The sequence below is a fragment of the Anabas testudineus genome, chromosome 2 (genome assembly GCF_900324465.2).
Source record: "Anabas testudineus chromosome 2, fAnaTes1.2, whole genome shotgun sequence".
Taxonomy (NCBI): Eukaryota; Metazoa; Chordata; class Actinopteri; order Anabantiformes; family Anabantidae; genus Anabas; species Anabas testudineus.
In genome coordinates, this window is record NC_046611.1 from 28,094,444 (window position 1) to 28,113,456 (window position 19,013).

The 19,013-nt window shown below is 41.8% G+C and overlaps 3 protein-coding genes across 3 annotated transcripts; 2 read left to right on the forward strand and 1 right to left on the reverse strand.

Moving 5' to 3' along the window:
* The first annotated feature begins 339 nt into the window (after nt 1–339).
* On the forward strand, nt 340–1,630 carry si:ch211-196f5.2 (uncharacterized protein LOC556372 homolog). Its single transcript, XM_033325854.1, has 4 exons — nt 340–628; nt 707–806; nt 910–1,033; nt 1,533–1,630. Exons 1-4 carry the CDS (start codon nt 501–503, stop codon nt 1,628–1,630), a joined length of 450 nt encoding a protein of 149 aa, XP_033181745.1. The 5' UTR covers nt 340–500.
* Nucleotides 1,631–1,653: 23 nt separating this feature from the next.
* On the reverse strand, nt 1,654–12,584 carry ipo4 (importin 4). The gene is made up of 30 exons (XM_026364050.1): nt 12,214–12,584; nt 11,848–11,934; nt 11,447–11,526; nt 11,288–11,329; nt 10,994–11,123; nt 10,580–10,759; nt 10,349–10,414; nt 10,130–10,231; nt 9,905–9,988; nt 9,501–9,656; nt 9,301–9,354; nt 8,994–9,103; nt 8,734–8,842; nt 7,607–7,736; nt 7,333–7,446; nt 6,902–7,015; nt 6,615–6,738; nt 6,244–6,355; nt 6,015–6,145; nt 5,847–5,924; nt 5,557–5,614; nt 5,220–5,325; nt 4,745–4,938; nt 4,599–4,649; nt 4,338–4,463; nt 3,887–4,113; nt 3,636–3,768; nt 3,386–3,490; nt 2,935–3,004; nt 1,654–2,649 (listed from the first exon to the last, which is right to left on the reverse strand). Exons 1-30 carry the CDS (start codon nt 12,277–12,279, stop codon nt 2,519–2,521), a joined length of 3,270 nt encoding a protein of 1,089 aa, XP_026219835.1. The 5' UTR covers nt 12,280–12,584; the 3' UTR covers nt 1,654–2,518.
* Nucleotides 12,585–15,879: 3,295 nt separating this feature from the next.
* On the forward strand, nt 15,880–18,490 carry nanog (nanog homeobox). The gene is made up of 4 exons (XM_026363357.1): nt 15,880–16,453; nt 16,817–17,196; nt 17,283–17,426; nt 17,739–18,490. Exons 1-4 carry the CDS (start codon nt 16,045–16,047, stop codon nt 18,102–18,104), a joined length of 1,299 nt encoding a protein of 432 aa, XP_026219142.1. The 5' UTR covers nt 15,880–16,044; the 3' UTR covers nt 18,105–18,490.
* The last annotated feature ends 523 nt before the right edge of the window (nt 18,491–19,013 follow it).

Genomic DNA, 19,013 nt, shown 5'->3' on the forward strand with positions numbered 1-19,013 from the left:
TCTGACACTGTTCCGCATTATGGAAGCTAATTTGTTCCGTTTATAATATATAGAAATGTGTAGTACACACACACTGATCATCTAACTAAACTGACTAACACCCTCCGTCCGTCAAGCCTCTGACAGTCTAATAAACCTAACGTCCGAGTGACACATAACACACATCCAAACCAAGCCAGGAGGGCACGACTTAAATACGGATGCATCAGACACACTCACACTTTCCAGAGCCTGTAATCATCCGTAGAGGCAGAGCTGTGAATCCTCAGTCCCCCAGGAGCAGGAGCAGGAGGAGGAGAGGAGACCAGGTGGGATCTGCAACAACACCTGAGTGAATAAAGAGCCGCTGGAGACGAGGAGAGGGACAGATCACTCTCTGAGACACCGATCACAAAGTCAAGCTGGCAGCAGACGAGACAAAAGGTTTGTCAGAGGACACGGAGGTCGACGGAAGACCGGACAGCGCAGCAGGGAGCGGGGAGTCCCTCACACATGGCACGATGGTGCGCGTCAAAGTAGACTTGGAGATGCCCATGTCGGTGACGCTGCCCATACAGGTGCAGACTGACGCCGCGCACCAGCCCTTCCCCTTCCTGGACACGACGCTGGCCGACCTGGGCATCCAAGAGTGAGTCTGTCCTCAGCATGAGCAGCGCTAAAAAAATCTATGTCAGGTGTATTAACAAGTGTTAGTGTGTGTGTTCAGGTCAGAGGTGAAGGAGAGGGTGGTGTGGGTGGACACCAAGAAGACGCAGGTGAAGAACAAAGCAGGGAAGCTGAAGGAGAAAGAGACCACCATCCTGGAGGTAAACCCATCCTCACGTTTTGTCTTGATCCACCTGGATATAAACACAAGGATGTTTGAGGTAGTGGCGTAAAATGCTGTGAGCATGTGTTCTTCTCCTACAGGTCAGGGTAAAAGCCCAGAGGCCTGGAGAGAAACAGCTCCAGGAGGTCCTGTACAGCACCGAGGCGCACACCGACCGCTCCTTCTGCCGCACTGGGATGAACATCCAGCCGTGGAGATGTGCAGGTGCTGAAGCACTTTACGTGAATTCAGAATAAAAACACACATCTGTTGAGCTTTTAAAGTTGTTTGCTGGTGGCTCTGGGTCCTTATTAGCATCATAATGTAGGAAACATCAGCATCAGCGTCTCCGAAAACAAGTGACCTGTGAGACTGATGTGGATCACAGAGCTGTGCCAGAGCCTCAGGCGCTGACATGAGATCATCCCAAAAGCATTACATCAGTATCCAAATGAAACCGTGGGCCTCAACTCTAGCAGGAATTAGTGAAAAGGTGATAGACTGGCCTCTACACTGGCTGTTACATAGTGCCTTTTAAAAATGGCTTCTGAGCAAATAAAGCTGTTTGATCTGTGACACACAGCAGCTGATTTTTGCCAGATGTCAATAACCAGGCAAATTGAGGATAAGCGACATTAATAGCAACTGTAGAGCAGACAGCATTGTTTTATAGCTGCTGTGAATGAGGACATATTAATAAATGTGTGTTTTTCTGTGTGTGCAGAGGAGAAGGGTCTGGCACCAACGCAGATCACAATGGCACTGGACACGGACAAGCAGCAGGCCGACCGCACCAAGGCTCGGGAACAAAGGGAGATCTGAGGAGCAATAATGACCCACCATCATCCAAAACACAGCAGCAATTTAATATCAGTCTCCACGCTATCCATTCAGTACCTCTTTCAGAAGCATTAACTGCACCGTGAAATGTGGAAACACAGTTTTAGAATTATGTTAAAATTTTGCAGCATTTGTAAAAAATCTCCTGCACTTGTCAAATATGTGTTCTAGGATGGGGTGCTAGTCTTAGTCTGATAATAACACAGTGGTTCACGATGAGTGTACTGAGGGTAAACAAAGTGCTTTCTTTAATAACTGCTGAGTGTGGACCCTTACTTCAATATATCCAGTCAGCTCTTGTTCACACTGCTGTATTTAGAGCTCGTATGAGTTCACAGCTGTGGTGTTGAACCCATGAGAGAAATGCCTTTGTAAGCAGCGGTGAATCTCCCAGTAAGGCTGTGCTAGAAGACATTGCACGTGGCATTGTCCACAGAGATACACTTGGAAATGGGAATGAAATCTTACATTTATCCATAGATCAACCTCACTGCTTCACACTCAAAGACTCAAAGTCTGTGAGTTTGTCAGAACAGTGGCAAAAAGGAGACAGCAGCAATTCAATGAAGCACTTGACGTGAATAAATGGAAAACAAAATACAATGGTAACAACACAGGATGGAAACCTGGAACTCTTAAAATAATAAAACTTAAACACAGCATGCAAAAAAAAAAAAAGACTAATAAATTAAAAGTTATTACTCCAAAGCGTAACTGCTGGTTGTAAGAATAACTATAGTAGACTGGCTGAAGTGCTGTAGAGAGATCATTCTGGGGAAGTGTCTCAAATAAATGTCCCATTTTCCATCTACAGTATAAAAGTTAATGTTCTGGCTGGTTTTCACACAACAGAGGAAGGAGGTGTGTGGGCTACAAGGCAGAGATGGCTGCACTGAGCTTGGCCTGTTGCTCTGCGGGAAGTGAGCTCACAGCCGCCTGGAAGTCTGCCAAGTGGTGCTGGGCTAGCTCCTTCATCAGCATGGCCAGAGCGTTCTGGTTTTCTGCAGACAGGAGACAAAATAAAGACTTGAGGGATGACAGACTGAAGACAAGTTACTAAAACAGAGTGGAATTAGATCAGAATACAGTGCAGAGTCGGACTGTGGATGTTGAATGAGGGGAAGCATTCAACTGTGGAAACGTGTTTGATGGACAAAACAGCTCAAACAATAACTGGTTTCTATCATTTTGTTTGATTTACGTTGGGGACTGCGTCAGAGTATTAACAGCCACTACAACCTACTGGTTGTTATCGAACACATCCTGATTTTAGTCATGACGTTCACCTTGATCAACGCTCTTGTTGCACAGGACATGGCTGGAAGCAGCAACTATGGGCTTCATTAGCTTCACTACCTGAAAAGGAAATAAAGATAAAGATTTCAATAAAAGCAGTTCAGAATCCAATGTGTGCATAATGTAGCAAGCTGCAGGAATATACTGTGTGAAATTTAACATTTAATGAAAACAATATGAAAGATTCATATACACCAATAAATCATTTCTGCTTGAGTTCTCCTTCACTTTATTTGTCTCAAGTTATGGTGATACTATAATGTCAAACCTGTGAGACCTGAGACGTGAACAGATCAAAAAACTAAAAAGGCCTGTGATGAAAAATGATCACCAATATCCCATTTAAACAAGTATTATTATTATTATTATTATTGTGTCTAGACTCTCAACACATATTGTTCTGTGCTGGGGATGTATCAAAAAAAGGGTTGTGTACTGTACCAGAGCAGGACTGTGTGTGTAGAGCATAGCCAGGCATTTGAACACTGTCTTGTTCTCCTCCATGTCTTCTTTCAGTGGAAGACGGGCCACCAGAGCAGGTACAACCTATCAGAGAACACAACCTTGTCATTCTGACTGAATAATCTACACAGAATCTCCAGATTTTTGTTATTGGTTGAGTTTGCAGTGAATAAAGATTCATTGTGATGTTAAAAATAAGCTTGACAGGTGGCGTAAAGTGTGAACATGCCTGCTCCAGAGGCACGGCATCCACATTGCTCATAATCATCCTGCAAAGGGCAGCACACAGGTTGTCAATCACCCTGAGGTCGGACTCTTTGGCCAGCAAGTTAGAAAACACGGACAGCATCATGGGATAGTCTCTGGAACAGAGTCCACTAAGGAACAGCTGTATGTGATGTTGATGATATTTTTCACATTATATCACAACACATAACACAAATCCACATTCACACAAGCACACACAAAAAAGAAGGATACGATACAACTATGGGTCCAGCTGCTTGAGCCAGACATCCCAGTGCAAACACACTGTTGTTGCGAACTTCAGGATCACTGTCCTTCACCCCAGCCACCAGCACGGGAAGCAAACGATTGGACAGTCGGCCTGCCACTCTCTGGCCCCCAGACACATTCACAAGGGCATCGAGGATCTCTCCAATGGTGCCCACAGAGAAGGACCGGTCTGCCACTGTGCATGAGGATTTCTTTAAAGAGAAACAAAGAACAAATGTCTGTTTGATATTATCCTAAAGAACACATTGCAAGCGCTTCACACCTTAGCAGATCATGACGTTAGCGCTCCATCTCTTCTGAGTATGTAGCTTTGCTACTGGGTGTTTTGTTTTCGACTGGGATGCTTTTGAAGAGCAACTGTTGGAGTAAACCAGCTTCCATAAAATTCTGTTCGAATCAGCATGCCTAGACTCACAGCTTTGCTCATGATGAGAGGCAGCAGGTCATTGAGGAAGGGGGCAAATTGGTCTGCAGGAACAGAAGAGGTCACCAGGGGGATTCCCTCTCCGGCAAACTCCTGGAGCATGGCATCATACTCTGCCTGAAACACCAACAGCAAACACTGAGTAATATGTAGACTGATCAACGGATTCATTCACCATTACATTAACAATAATGCCAACTTTTATTAATCACCATTTACAAATTATTGTGATTGACAAAGTAAAGAGCCAACCTGTTGGTCTTCATCATCAGCTTCATCACCACCACCATCCTGACAAGCAGTCTGAATGAAGAGGATATGAAAATATATATAGATCATATAAAGAAATACAAATATTTATCTTCAAGCCATCTCTCTCCATCTGTCTCTCTTCTCACCTTTTTCTTGAGAACATCACGGATGACGTGGCTGACCTCCTTAAGGCGTGAAGGGTTTCTAAAAACCTCTTCCTTGCAGGATTTGATGATGCCGTTCATGGATTCTAAGACGCCCATCACAACCTGGCGCTCATGCTCAGTCCGAACTGTTTCCAAAAAGCAAGGAAGAACCACATCCAGCAACTTCTGCAGAGCTGGGACAGGGACAAGACAGATACAGGAATAAAGAAGATGACTGATGATTAAAATGTCCTACAGGCAGCTGCACTGATATTTGTTTGACACTGTTTGACAGAAATCTAAGTAATCTGGCCTTTACATACTTACTTTACTACTTACAATGGTAATGTAAAGGTTTTTAATCTTACAACATTTACATGTCTGCTCATTTCCATTCATCTCCCTTTAATTGACAATTTCCACTGCAGCAGAGGACAACAGTTCCCATGTCTGGAATTCAGTAATGTGAATTCACCCTGGTGATTGGCCTCAGTAGGATTATCCTTCCACACTTTGTGCTGAGCTCGGCAAAACTGGCCCATGCCTCCAAATGCTGCCCTGCGGACGTCCTCATGGGGGAACTAGGGGTGGACACCAAAAGCATCAAGTTACAACACATTATGTAGTGTTGCACAAAACAAACATTCACATCGTGTAAAGCTCTGAGACTGAATATGGATATACGAGGCATTAGATAAAAGTTCTAGAGCTGCAGTCATCAAACACGTAATGTATGCACAAACATAGACAGCGAAGTCCCTCCACAGCCCATTAGACACAGTGGGACGATAAGGCCACAGACGTTGACTTACATCTCTCAAATCATAGACCTGCTGGAAGCTGGACTCTAGGAAGGGCTGGAAGGCAGCACTGCCAGGGAAGATCACAGAAACACATGTTGGAATTACAAATGTACTCATAGCAAATGTCAGCTGAAGTTGTAATCGTCTTCAAAACATGATCAAATCAGACAAAACTATTCATCATCACCACCAAAACAAAAATAGAATTTAAGATGAAACTGAATGCTATTTAATGCTGATTTTCAATGAAAAGAAATGCTAAATAATTAAAGACTAGGTTCTTTGTAAATATTCATTACCCAGTGTTGAAGGCAATCTCTCCCAGCGCATCACAGGCATCCTCCTTCTCATCTATATAGGCATTCTCAACACTGAACCTGAGAAACGGAAAAGTGTAATATGAGGTACAGCGGGAGCAATTGTTTGTTCAGGTGGGTTCATTAAAACTGTGTGTATGCAACCTCTACCCTGCAACATCATGGACATCTGCCTCAGTCTCATCTTCCAGAAAATCCTCTGCATCTTTTTCTTCTTCTTCGTTCTCATCATCATCGTCATCATCCAGCAGAACAAATGTCTTGTCTTCCTCAAGGTGTGCCTGAGCAGAAGAGGCACATCAGAAGTCAAACACTGCTATATTTATATCACAGATAATCTCTAATTCAGCTTTGAGTGTGTCGTGTGTATATTTTATACCGTGATGCCCTCGTTGGACTTGAGGGCCAGCAGCATGACTGTGGTAATGGCAGTGAGGTGAGGAGTCAGACAGTCGGGGCTGACTGTAGATACAGCAGAATATAAGCTGTACCTGATAGAGACAAAAACAGAGAGAGGTAAAGACAAGTTTACAGAGCATAACAATATTTCAAATCGTTGATGATGTTCTATACTGATGAAAATAACAATAACAAAAACAAAAAAAGCCAGGGTATGTCCAAAAAATACAAAGCAATACAAGACAAAACAAGAAAAACCTTAAACTGATTTGAACGTTCAGTGTGCTGGGAATGTTGTTTGCATTTCATCAAACAATATTGGTATAGTCCACTGAGTGAAGAAGAACGTACGTGCAGCGTCTCAGATCAGGGTCATCAATGGTGTCAGTGAGGTTGAGACCCAACCGAACACACTCTGCAGCAAGTGGGCTGAAGACATCTTTGCCAACAGTACGGGCCAGCACAGAGAGAGTATCTGACAGCAACAACAAAACGTGTTAAACATACATCCTTTCATTGATGTTGTTGAGTCTGTGGTTGAGTCACAAATGAATAGATGCCACCAGAGTTCTGTTCTAAATGCATAAAGATCGCACCTTGTTGCTTTTTTTATTTAACACATTTTGGCGTATACTTACCTAATGACTGAGTTTGCAGAGACCTCATTTCCTCTGTGGTGGTAGTCAGGAAGCCCTTCAGGCTTTCAATAACTGGAGTGAAGTAGGGAACCAGTAGCTCTTTGGCAGCATTGGCTGATAAGACAGTAACTCAAGATGAGGTCTGTGTCATTTCATTTTCACTGAAACAGTGACGCTTGCTTGTTTGTTTGCTAGCTGTTTCATTTTGGACCAACTATCCGCAGGTTGACACTAATAGTCCTTCTAGATAATGACTGATACCCTTAGCCAGAAATATTAACTGTTCAAATACATGCCAACCTAAAATTGCTATCTCATCCTCAAAATGTTATTATTATGCTGACTTTGACATTGTTTGGAAGAAGGTGACTGTGCTTACACAACAAATTAGAAAAAATACATTCTTATTGGGCACATTTTCAGCCTCTTACCTATGGCACCTATGGCAGAAACAGCAAGCTCTTTTATTTTGAGGTTTTCAGTGTTATTGAGGGCAGACAACATAGTCTCCATCAGGGTGGGCAGGTAGGGTTCAATATCAGATCCTGGTTAGAAGAAAAAAGAGGAGAAAAGCTGAATATATTCTTTCATACAACATCAGAGTTTTTAATACAGACATTTGTGTTAATTAACATTTTAGGTTTCCTCTTGTGGTGGTCAAGATGTGCAGGCTGCACTTTATATAAGAGCCTCATTTTAACTTACCTAGGTTTTCCATAAAGTTCTCTAAAGCGTAAAAGGCCTTGGTGACATGTCCAGCTTTGGCCTGGTTCAAGGATGAAAGGTATCCCAACAGCAAAGGCATCAATTCTGCACAGTACTTACTCACTTCAGGCTAGAAAGCAGAAGACAAGCAGGGACATGCAAACAATTTATCATAAAGAAGTTAAGGGAAACACCTACAACAGTATTACTCTACTAAAAAGTTATATCAATGTCATTCTCTAAACACACTGCATCCAGAAAGTATTCACAGCACTTAACTTTCCCACATTTTGTTATGTTACTACTGTAAATTCTACAAAAACAGCCATAAGTGATTTTTTTGTTCCCTTTTTGCAATTGTATTAAAAATAAAACATGTAAATAAGTATTCACAGCCTTTGCCATAAAACTCAAAATTGAGCTCTGGTGCATCCCGTTTACACTCATCATCCTTGAAATGTTTCAACAACTTTATTGGAGTCCACCTGTGGACAGGTAGAACATTATAAGATTGAATTCAAAGATGAATGCAGCAATGTACAGAGACATCACTGATGAAAACCTGTTCCAGAGAGTGTTTTGGGCCTCAGACTGGGACGACAGTTCATCTTTCAACAGGACAACAACCCCAAGCACACAGCCAAGATAACAAAGAAGTGGCTACAGGACAACTCTGCAAATGTCCTTGAGTGGTCCAGCCAGAGACAAATTAAACATATCTAGAGAGATCAGAAAGTGGTGTGCACAGACAATTCCCATCCAACCTGATGGAGATGGAGATACTGTAAAGATGAATAAGAGAAACTGCCAAAAAATAGGTGTACCAAGTTTGTAGCAGCACACTCAAAATGACTTGAGGCTGTAATTGGTGTATTTGTGTATTTGTGATTTTTTTTGTTTTTAATAAATTTGCAAATATTTCAAACCAACTTCTTTCACATTGTCATTATGGGGTATTTGTAGAATTTTGAGGAAAATGATTTAATTCCTTTTGGCTAAGGCTGTAACATAACAAAACGTGGAAAAGGTTAAGCACTGTGAATACTTTTGGATGCAGTGTATATTCAAGCATAAGTTAAGAAAACTTTTGTTCTATTGCAAGTTTTGTGATATGTTTCGTGCCTCACCTGTAAATATTCAGAGAACTGTCCAAGGGCAAAGAGGCCGGCACTGCGCACCACCTGATTACTGTCAGAAAGACTCTGGCACACTGTCTGCAGCATTGATGACAGCATCCTAAAGCACAGACACACATGTAAATACACTTAAACTTTGATCATTAGTCACTCAACAGACCAAAGAGATGAAATTCTGGTCTCTCATGGAAAAATGGGGGATGTCAGAGATAAATGAATGAGTGTAAGAGAAAGAACATATTAATCCCTACTTGGTGCGTATGTGGTCGGCACATCCTTCAGCCAGCACAGCAAGACACATGAGTCCCCCTTTCCTCTGATATGGGTTTTCACTGGCAAGGCAGGTCTGGGCAAAGGGCATCTAATACACAATACAAGAATTTACACCGTCATAGTGCATGGTCTGCACTGATGAAAGATAAATGTTAAATGAAATCAACTTTAAATGATTAATGACAAATTAGCAATGCAATTAAAGCTCATGGGAAATTACTCCCAAATATGCACAATGCAGATTTAAAATTATTCCAAGTTCACCATAACATGACATTGACTTACCACTTGTTGAAAGAGCTTCTCGGGGGGCATATGAAGTGCCATGGTGTCAATGATCTAACAAGACAATAAATAAATAAATAAATAAATAAATAAAGTTTTTTTTTTTTACAGGGAATCTACTGAAGTCACGGCAACTTACATTCTGTTACACAACAGGAGAACCAGCTGTATATGGACACAGTTATGAAACTTTTCCTCACCTGTGCTGCACAGTGTTTGGGATTATCGTTATCTGTGCCATCTCCACTGTCATCCTCTTCATCCTCTGGGTCCTGCTCACCAGCTGGAGGAACTGCAGTTAGTACGGGGAAAATAGCCTGCAGGATGGGGTTCAGTAGCTTCTGCTTCAGCACAGTCTACAAAGAACAAGAAGGCAAAAAAATACAGATTTAGATATTTTTTATTTAGTCAGTATGTTACCAATCCAAGCACTTGTACAATGAGTCAGTAGAAGCAAATCAATACCATTTAATGTTTTCGTGAAATCAAGAAATTTCTTTGAACCGTGACAAATACATACTTCCATTGTTCTTGATTCTTTTTTGTTACACAATAAAAGATAGATTGAGGCGGTTTATTTATAGTAGCTGAAGGGTGACTTTACCTTGCTCTTTAATTTGATGAGGAAGGCAATGCAAGAAAGCGCTTTCACCCGCAGAGAGTCACTTAGTGTGGTGTCACTGCCGACCTGACACACATTAATACAGAACATATGTTAAAATCTGCATGTGCATGTTATTATATTAAGATGTGTGAGACTAGTTGTTAGTTCAGAAATGAAAACACACAGAACTGGAAAGAAAAGAAAGTACAGACATTCAACTCCTACCTCTAAGCAAAAACGGACAATATCAGCAACATGTGGTACAATGATGGACACCTCACTCTCCATGAGCTCATTAAACACTTCCATGGCCTCACTGGCTTGGTCCTGAGCATAAATCCAATCATTTAACACTTATGATTAATTAATACACTTAAACAACACACTGTCAGCAGAAAGAGAAATAGTTGTATATGTAAAAGTGTCTCACATATTACTATTTACCTGATCTGCCATGATGAGGTGTTTCAGAGCAATAATCAGACTTGGGATGATAGAACGCATCTGGTTCTGCAGGGCAGCAAAATGTCACTTCAGTCATTAAAAGGGTTCGGGTTAGGCTGACTAAATGCGTATTTCAAATTTACACTTAGCAAATATCTAATCTGTAATGGTTTAATTGTCTTTAATTGTCTCTGACCAATGTCAAAAGGGAAAACAGTAAAAGTGCCTCACCATCTCTTCTGAACCAGTGTATGCAGTTATGGCTGTGAGGGTGAGGATGCAGTAGTACAGGGCTGTTGGGTTGTTGTGGTCCTGCAACACTGTACTAAACAACTGCAGCAGCTGGCAATAGTGAGGCTTGAAAGGCTCAGGGTTGGAATCCACCACCTTATTCAGCAGCAGGAGGCCAACCTGTTGAGTGGAGAGTGTTGATATTGCAAAGCTGTCTATTATTGTGTAGTACAACCCAACAGAACACTTTGTTAAGAGTCATTATTTAAAATACTCTGAACAAATTAACCCAAGAAATGACACAAGAAAAAAACAAACAAACATCTGTAGTACATCAATTCAGAGATTTAGAGCAAAATTTAAGTTATTGAATAAATACATCAACCTCATCTTAATCCTCCAAGAGGCCAGTACCTGTCTGTCATGAGAATTGCTGCTCTTGGTAGACTGGTTGAGGAGCTGCAACAGGGCAGGCCAGCGATCTGGTGTCTCGTGTTTAACCATCACTGCGCACAGCTGGGACAGTGAGTGTTGCACTGTGTGACTGCAAGTTAGACATATATTAACAAAAATTTCATTTATTACATTAGATTTTAAGTATGTATAGCTAACATATGTAGCATGGACACAAACATCTGTGCCATTGTGATTTTGAAGTGGACCATTTAATAATTGGTAAATAGTGATTACATAGACCGAATTGCTTACTCTGATTCCTGCATGAAGGCCTGCAACACAACTCCCTTAAGGCTGTGTGAATAAAGAAAAATGTCAGTTTCAAATCATTTTCAATTTAATTTCAACAATAACAGCTAAGTATAGTATTATAATGGTGTGAAAATCTTTAATCAAAAGTAATGAGCAAACCTCTCTCTGTCATTTGGACTAATCTTCTTCCAGTGTTTCTTCACTCTCAACCTCAGCATCACTGCAGCTGACTGACGAATCTAAATGTAAGATGTCAAAAGAGGAAGACAGAAGTTAAGTTAAAAGGACAGCACACAGGGATGAGAGTTCACGCCCATCACCAGAGATGTTATAACTGAAATAGATTTTAGACGGCATATAGATGTTTCAAATAAGAAGTACAACAGCAAAATGTTATGATGACTTCCTGGTCTCTGATTCACATCACCCATACATAGTCAATGTACCACATTTGGTCAACAGTTGTCACAGTCACCCATTGTAAAAAAGAAAATGAACATAATAGGATGACAGGATCCTAGAGGATTAGCTACACTCACTCACTCTCACACACACAATACCTGGGGGTTTTGGGAGCCACTCATGACAGCACACAGGGCTGGTATAATGGCTGGGTCTTTGAAACACTGTTTCAGCTGGGCTGTGGCCTAAAGGGGGGAGATCACACGTTAGACTTAAAAAAAAAATAATCACAGAGCAGCAATAATGTGCAGCCAAGTGTTTCTTTGTAAAACCTAACTTAGATCAGTGACAGTGAGTAAGCAACTAACGATGGAACACAGTGGAGCTAAATATGACAGTCTACTTAGCTAGCAGTGTTACCAGCCGTTAACTTAGCCACTGCCCGTTAGCTTTAACCGTCAATTTAGCTACAACCTCTTTACCTAAGGAACCATGAACTTGAACAAAGTTATTCGTGGCGTTACCTGCTGAATAAGCGCATTGTCAGGCTGCGTCAGCTGTGAAAGTATTTCCTCTAGTTTCTCTGTCATCCTGACAGCGGAGCCCGATCCCGTTCAGCTAGAGGGCTGTGACCGTTAACGTGTCAGTGTGTCGACCCAACCGAACCGACCCACGAGCTACAGGGTTACCGTCTCTAGCCAGCTACACCTGTTAAGCATGTGGCGTGAAACAACTCTGCTCAATGGCTAACTACAAAGTCTGTCGTGAAGATCCACGTTATATTAGTCGGGTGTGTGTGTGTGTGTGTGTGGATGCGGAGAGGCGCCTCTGACAGGTCGGGACTCGAGCTGCTCCGTTGGTGCTTCAACCGGCAGCACGCGGGGAGAACCGGCCGGAGAACATGTGAGCAGAGTTAAAGGCAGCGGCGGGCAGCGGCCGGCTGAAGGAGGCCCACAGCGCCACCACACGGACTGGAGGGCTCAGCGCGACATGGTCTAATCTAATACCACAGCTGCTGCACGTACACAGACGTATGCAAGAGCAAATACTTCTCTAAAAAATGAAAAGATAAAGTCATCAGATAATTAATCCATAATGATACAAAAACGCGTGGGTAAGCTAAACTAAAGTAGTCAGAAATGTAGTAAAAAAGGGCATATTTCCATCTGAATTACACTAAAGGGCAATGTTAAATTAATTAAACTCCAGTGCTTCCTATACTGCTACATTTATCAGACAGTTTGTCTGTCGACAAGTAAAAGTCAACAAGCCAAAGTCCTTTGAATGCAATCATACATATGTAATCCTCACTTTCCACTACAGAAACCAGAAGCAGAGAATTTAGGCATTTTTTAAATGAATGGTTTAATGGATAATAAGATTTGCTGCAGATTCATTTTCTGTTCATTCAGTAATCTGTTACTTGTTTATTACAGAGTACATAGTAAATGGAAACGTTTTTATGTTAATTGCCCCACTCAGTAGAACAAAGTAGGACAAAGGAGTATATGAACATTAATATTGATATCTAATCTCTGTCTTCCTATAGCCAATATCCACTAGTTTAAATACAGTAACAATCATCTAAAAATACCAGCATTACAACAAACTATACTTTCTAACACTGCATAAAATTTTATAGCCTAATGCAATAAAATGATGCTAACTTAAATCAGTCATGCAAATCCAGTGTGCATCAGTCACATTTTCAATGCAATACCTTTACTAGTCACTATCAACTATTTTCCACTGTGGCATTACTGCCTGTTTGATGTCAAAAATAATTTCCCCCACTACAGATTTAAATCAAAATACTATTTCTAACTGCCATATAGTAAAGAAAGGCTTTTATATCAAAGTGCCTTAGTGCTGTCCGTTGGGTAAATGGTGGTATACTATAGTGTGTGTTGGAGAGCAGCCACATGAGTGGTCATTTGCAGACTGTTAAAACAACAAAAGAGAGACTAATGGCATTTCACTTCACAAAAAAAGAAAAACCCATTACAGAAGACACATCTTGAGTGACTAATCTGCTATCAGACAAAGGGATGCAGAAGATGCCATGATGACGGCTGCAACAGGTCCAATTCGGCAGAGCAGATTTCCAGTATGCCTAGTAAACAACAGTTAGTATGATTGAAATAAAAGCTATAGTTTCACATACACCCAGCTGCCACAGGCACACCTTTATGAAATCCAAAACTATTGTCCCGCCATGACATTCATTCATGATACGTGCAATATTCAGTTATTAAGGTGTTTACATTATATTTTTTAGCCTTGAGGTCACAGTTAGTGGTGGTATTCTACCAAGTTGCATTCTTGTCAGAGGTCTTTTAAGTTTACAGCACAGCATGTCAGCAACCGTCAAAGGCTACTAGCAATGCTAATGTACTGCACAGCTGTTCACCCACCGCCTATACACACCCATCATCAACCCCAATCTGTATGTCTTGGCTTTTCCCAGTGCAAACAAACACACCCTGTCCAGCCAGAGATCAGTAGAAATGCTAATGTGTCCATTAGGCTCACTGTTCTCACATCATTTCACTACTAAATTGGATATTATCACATCAATGCTGACAAAGAGGGGGAATACAAACAACCTCTTGAATGGTAATGTGCTGGCTAAACTAATTCTCCTTTGTGAAAAGCAGTCTGCATCAACATGTCCGAGCCACTATACAGAATGAGAGGATGGGATTTGAACCAACAGCCAGTTGGTTCCAGTCATCTAAAGCCCACTGTTTGTGCATCTTGGCCCACCTCAAACCGTAGAAGGGTTTTCTTCTTGCCAACTCTGCCCATGAGGCCAGCTGACATGAGTCTCCTACAGTGCATGTACACTGGTTTCTCTTATTTTATTTAACAACAAAGCCAGTTTAAATGCCTTCCAGTGTCTCTTCTGTCAGATCAGATTCAGTTACATCAAAACAATGTTTCTGGAGGCAACAGAGTACATCCTTTGGAGAAATCTTTAATTTCTTGGAGGTGTCTCATAGAGACTATTCTAAAGACAACATAGACTGATCAGTTTCATCAGAAAGCTGTAATTGCACTCTCTCTATGGAGGAAGCCAAATTATTGGTTTACTGGACATGGACTGGAGAGCATGTGTGATCAATTTAAGACCATCCACATTGGAGTTTCTGGAAAACCAGATAGTTGCAAGGCCTTCATGTTTAACACTACTACAACATTTATATAAGTAAAAATGTAATAGTTGCAGTTTAAGATGGTTTAATTGATTTAATTGTTACAGATGAATGATACCACCTATGTGGTATTTGTTTTTAACATTTTAGTAAAAAAATCCTGTTTCCAACCATTTTCTTACCAGTGTTTATATAAAACACTTACAAAGAAGTGCTACATCAAATAATCATGCCTGAGACCCAGATACTATATTTAGGCTATTAATTCAGAACTAAATCTCACAAAAACATAATTAATCATGCTAGTAAGGGAGAGAAGACATTCTCAAGGGCTAAAGGGCATGAATGAAATGTATATATTCCTCTATTTATTAATAACATAACATATAGATTTCACGTCTTTCAATAGTCCCATTTACTTACGAAAATGTTGATGTGGCAATGTGACAGGGAATGAAAAACTGTTACGCAAATGCTCTTCCCTGCTTAGATAGACATCTTATAGAACCACAGATTCATAGTTTTTACGGAAAAAGAAAATCTACAATTTCAACTTATACACCAGGAGGACTGAGGTGAATGTTGGATTATTCAGAACAACGAGGTGTTAATCCCCCCAGTCCCTCTGCCCTTATGGACAGTCAGGATATTTTATCACAAGATAAGTGAGGAATATGAAGTCAAATGATGAAGTGGTACTGATAAAATGTTAAATTTGGGGCTATGTTGACCACTTGCCTTAACCATGATACAAATATTTCCATTCTACTAACACGGTGTCATACTGAGCTATGTGGTACTGACACATATTTAAAAAGTAGGTACATCTTGGTGACTGTCTCAGAGAAATGTTTTTTTTCTTCCTTGCTATTTTAAAAGTAAAGGATCCGTCCAGTTAGCCAGTAGACGGTGTAGCTGCGGCCCGAGTCAAAGAGATTGGCTCAAATCCGAACACCCACCTGTGTCCGTGAACACACCCACACGGTTCCTTATATAAACAACCTCTGAGCGGCTGCGCGTAACTGTGGAGGTTAATTGGCTCCAGGTCTTTGAACTGCACAGGTTGCTGCTTTTATTCGTCTCTGAGGACATGTAGGGTCGCCCTGCTGCTTTTTAAGCTATTTTTTTCTTGCCCCCGCGCTTAAGCTGGTCTTGTTTTCTTTTCTTTTTCTGCGTTTTTATTGTTTTATCAGACTAGACATGGCTGACTGGAAGACGCAGATAAGTTACAACTATAACCCTTCCTATCATGCATATGCCTACGGCCTCGTGTACCAGCCCGGGCCCGAGCAAAACACCGGGAACCTGCCCAGCTGGGGCGAAGCCGGTGTCATGGACTTGAGCAGCTACAACACCGGGATAACGCAGGCTTACTATTCCACCGCCGCCGCCAAGACGCGGAGCGAGTCCCCGCCTGGGAGTCCGGAGCAGCACGACGGGAACGACCATTGCCAGTACCGGGGCTCCGGGGTTGTCTACCTCGGGGACGCCCAGACAAGCCGCCTGCTGCTGGCTGCACCACACCAGGCTAACTACGACGCCCGGGCAAACGAGGTCAGACGGGCCAGGAGCGACTCAGCCAGTGACTCTGAGGCGCACGCCTCACCGGGTAAGGTTAACATCATGTAGCTACTCCGGAGCTAAGCTAGCAGTTTTTGAAAGTACACATAAGAAAGTCGGTCAGCCTCTGTGGTACATGTAACTTAACGCCACCTACAATTTGAAATGATTGCTTACATCTCCGCGTTGGATACTAAAAGCGACAAGTTTGTCCTCCAGAAGCGGACACGTCCACTTCAGATCCATCTTGGTGTTTCCCCCTCAAACATCCCGCCAGAGATTTCTCTTTTTTGCATGTAAAGGACAAATGGCGACATCTCGCGACACAATCTGAGAACTGCGAAACAACGGTCTTATTATTGTACAATATATATGGAAAATGTTTAGTAACTGTTTATTTAACAATGATTAGATTCGTGGAGATCGGGCAGTAGCAGAGAAGGATGTTTCCCCCAGGCAGACCCTGCTACTTGGGCGAAGAAAGACCCTGAAGAGGAGATGAACAGCAGGAGCCCTGATGTCTGTGAGGATGTCCCCAACACTCTGGTGGAGGAGCCCCTGCCTCTTCCCATCATTGGGAACCAGAACACCAACACCGCCTCTCTACATATCCCCTTACCTGCCCCAAAGAAGCCAAGCACTACAGCTGTAAATAACACTAAGGGAAAGGTCCGGTCAGCCTTTTCAGAGAGTCAGATGAATGCTCTTGTCCAGCGCTTCAGTGTTCAGAGATACCTCACCCCAGCTGAAATGAAGAACCTGGCAGAACTCACTGGGCTGACCTACAAACAGGTAACGGGGAGATTAACAACAATGCTGCACCACACGCATAACTTGGGGTCCACTTTCTGAACCCTTCTCCTCTACTATGTTTGTAGGTGAAGACTTGGTTTCAGAACCGAAGAATGAAGCTGAGGAGACATCAGAAAGACACCAGCTGGGTGTGTGAGCGCTACACCATCAACAAGGACGCCCCAGTTCATGGAACCATGTACAACAATGTTCCCGCACACATGCCACCTGTAAGTATTTGGAGTAGATATGTGTGTACTCTGTGCTTTTGTATTCATTTACCTGTTTCTGTGGATTACAATTACCTGGAATCTGACCATTGTCCTACCCAAGTTTTTTGTTAATAAAGAACAAAAAACAGTGGTTTGGACAAAGAGCAAATCATCGATAATGGAGGTTTAACCATAGTCTGGTTAAGCCCTTAAAGGCAAGATGAAACATTCAACCAACATACAGTTTAAAAAGTACAGTAGGGTGCTATATAAAATTGATGCTTTAAATATATTGGATAGTAATTTAAAGCACCTTGTTTTTTGTTTCAGTATCAAGGAGAGGCCCGGCCCCAGCTCAAGGAGCATTACAACCAGCACATGATGGAGGCAGCTTTTAGGAAGACCGCTCCACAGAACCTGGCTTTCTATTTGGCTGCAATGGGCAGTGCCTCTGGATCGACTGGCTACCCCTCCTGGTCCTCTACCTCACCTCAGACTGCAGTGCCCACTAGACCCCAGGTGGCTGGGTGGTCCATGCCTCCGGGTGTCGGTCATTATGAGTACAACCCCAATGCATTCAACCAAGCTGCTGCAAACACCACTGTCCATGATGCGAGCTTTGAAAGCCAAGATGGGGATCCTGTCAACAGCTGCAGCTCTATGAGCACAAGCATTGTACAGAATCCCAGCCAGTAGTGCAGATTTGAGCTGATAATGCCTAAAAGCCTTTCTGTAAATGTTAAACAACAATGTTTATATTCTTCTCATATATCAAGTTTTTTCAAGCTGTATGTTGTAATTGACTGAGGTCATTTGATCAGATTGGGTGTACATATGCCTTGTTCATACTCCTGTTCAAAAGCATTTTACTTTTTTACCTAAGTTTTATTTTTATATGCAACTATTTAATGTCTGTTGGTGTGTTCTTTGCGCTTTATCCTTGATGGCTCAACTTGGATAGAGCCATTCTTGGTATTCATTGGGTTTTGGGAATTGTTTTAAAGCAAAGTACTGGTACAACTCTGATGTGCATGTTATTTCAGTACATTTTTTTTCTATAAACTATAGTAAGAAATCTGGTATCCTGAGTTTCCCCTCTTTCCTTATTTGTCATTTTAGTGCTAGGACCATAGTATTAGGTTTACATTTTTTCTTTTGGATTGGAAAAAATATAATGGCTGTAAAGCACACGGGGATTGCTAACAGGGCTGTGGCCAAAAGTAAGTGAAACATGATTCACATGCAAGCCATTAAGAAGTTTTAAATGTTTCTGGTTGAGTTTTGCAGCTAATATTGGATTCAAAAGAAATGAATCCCGAGAGATTTAAACCATGATAGTCTTGATGAATATCAATCATGAAGAGGCTAGTTACATACTTTTTTACACCTTCTGGACACTTACTGCTTTACTGACCAATAGCAATTAATTTAATAACAGACTTCTTGTACTTTGTGGTGTGGTAATGATTAGGCCCCTGCTATTTGCAAACCACTAGATGTCACTGTAGTTTTCTTTGTGGAGGCCCCAAAGCATTGAATTTCTATAAAATTGAGACCCCCAAACTTCCTAAGGCCTCGCCTTTCAATCGGTACAGAGGCCTTGGA

Coding starts and splice junctions, on each gene's coding strand:
- si:ch211-196f5.2 (XM_033325854.1), top strand. CDS start 501: ATGGTGCGCGTCAAAGTAGACTTGGAGATGCCCATGTCGGTGACGCTG. Junction 629..706: donor GCCGACCTGGGCATCCAAGA/GTGAGTCTGTCC, acceptor GTGTGTGTTCAG/GTCAGAGGTGAAGGAGAGGG. Junction 1,034..1,532: donor CCAGCCGTGGAGATGTGCAG/GTGCTGAAGCAC, acceptor CTGTGTGTGCAG/AGGAGAAGGGTCTGGCACCA.
- nanog (XM_026363357.1), top strand. CDS start 16,045: ATGGCTGACTGGAAGACGCAGATAAGTTACAACTATAACCCTTCCTAT. Junction 16,454..16,816: donor TGAGGCGCACGCCTCACCGG/GTAAGGTTAACA, acceptor AACAATGATTAG/ATTCGTGGAGATCGGGCAGT. Junction 17,197..17,282: donor CTGGGCTGACCTACAAACAG/GTAACGGGGAGA, acceptor CTATGTTTGTAG/GTGAAGACTTGGTTTCAGAA.
- ipo4 (XM_026364050.1), bottom strand. CDS start 12,279: ATGACAGAGAAACTAGAGGAAATACTTTCACAGCTGACGCAGCCTGAC. Junction 10,415..10,579: donor ACACTGGTTCAGAAGAGATG/GTGAGGCACTTT, acceptor GCTGCCCTGCAG/AACCAGATGCGTTCTATCAT. Junction 7,447..7,606: donor GAACTTTATGGAAAACCTAG/GTAAGTTAAAAT, acceptor TCTTCTAACCAG/GATCTGATATTGAACCCTAC.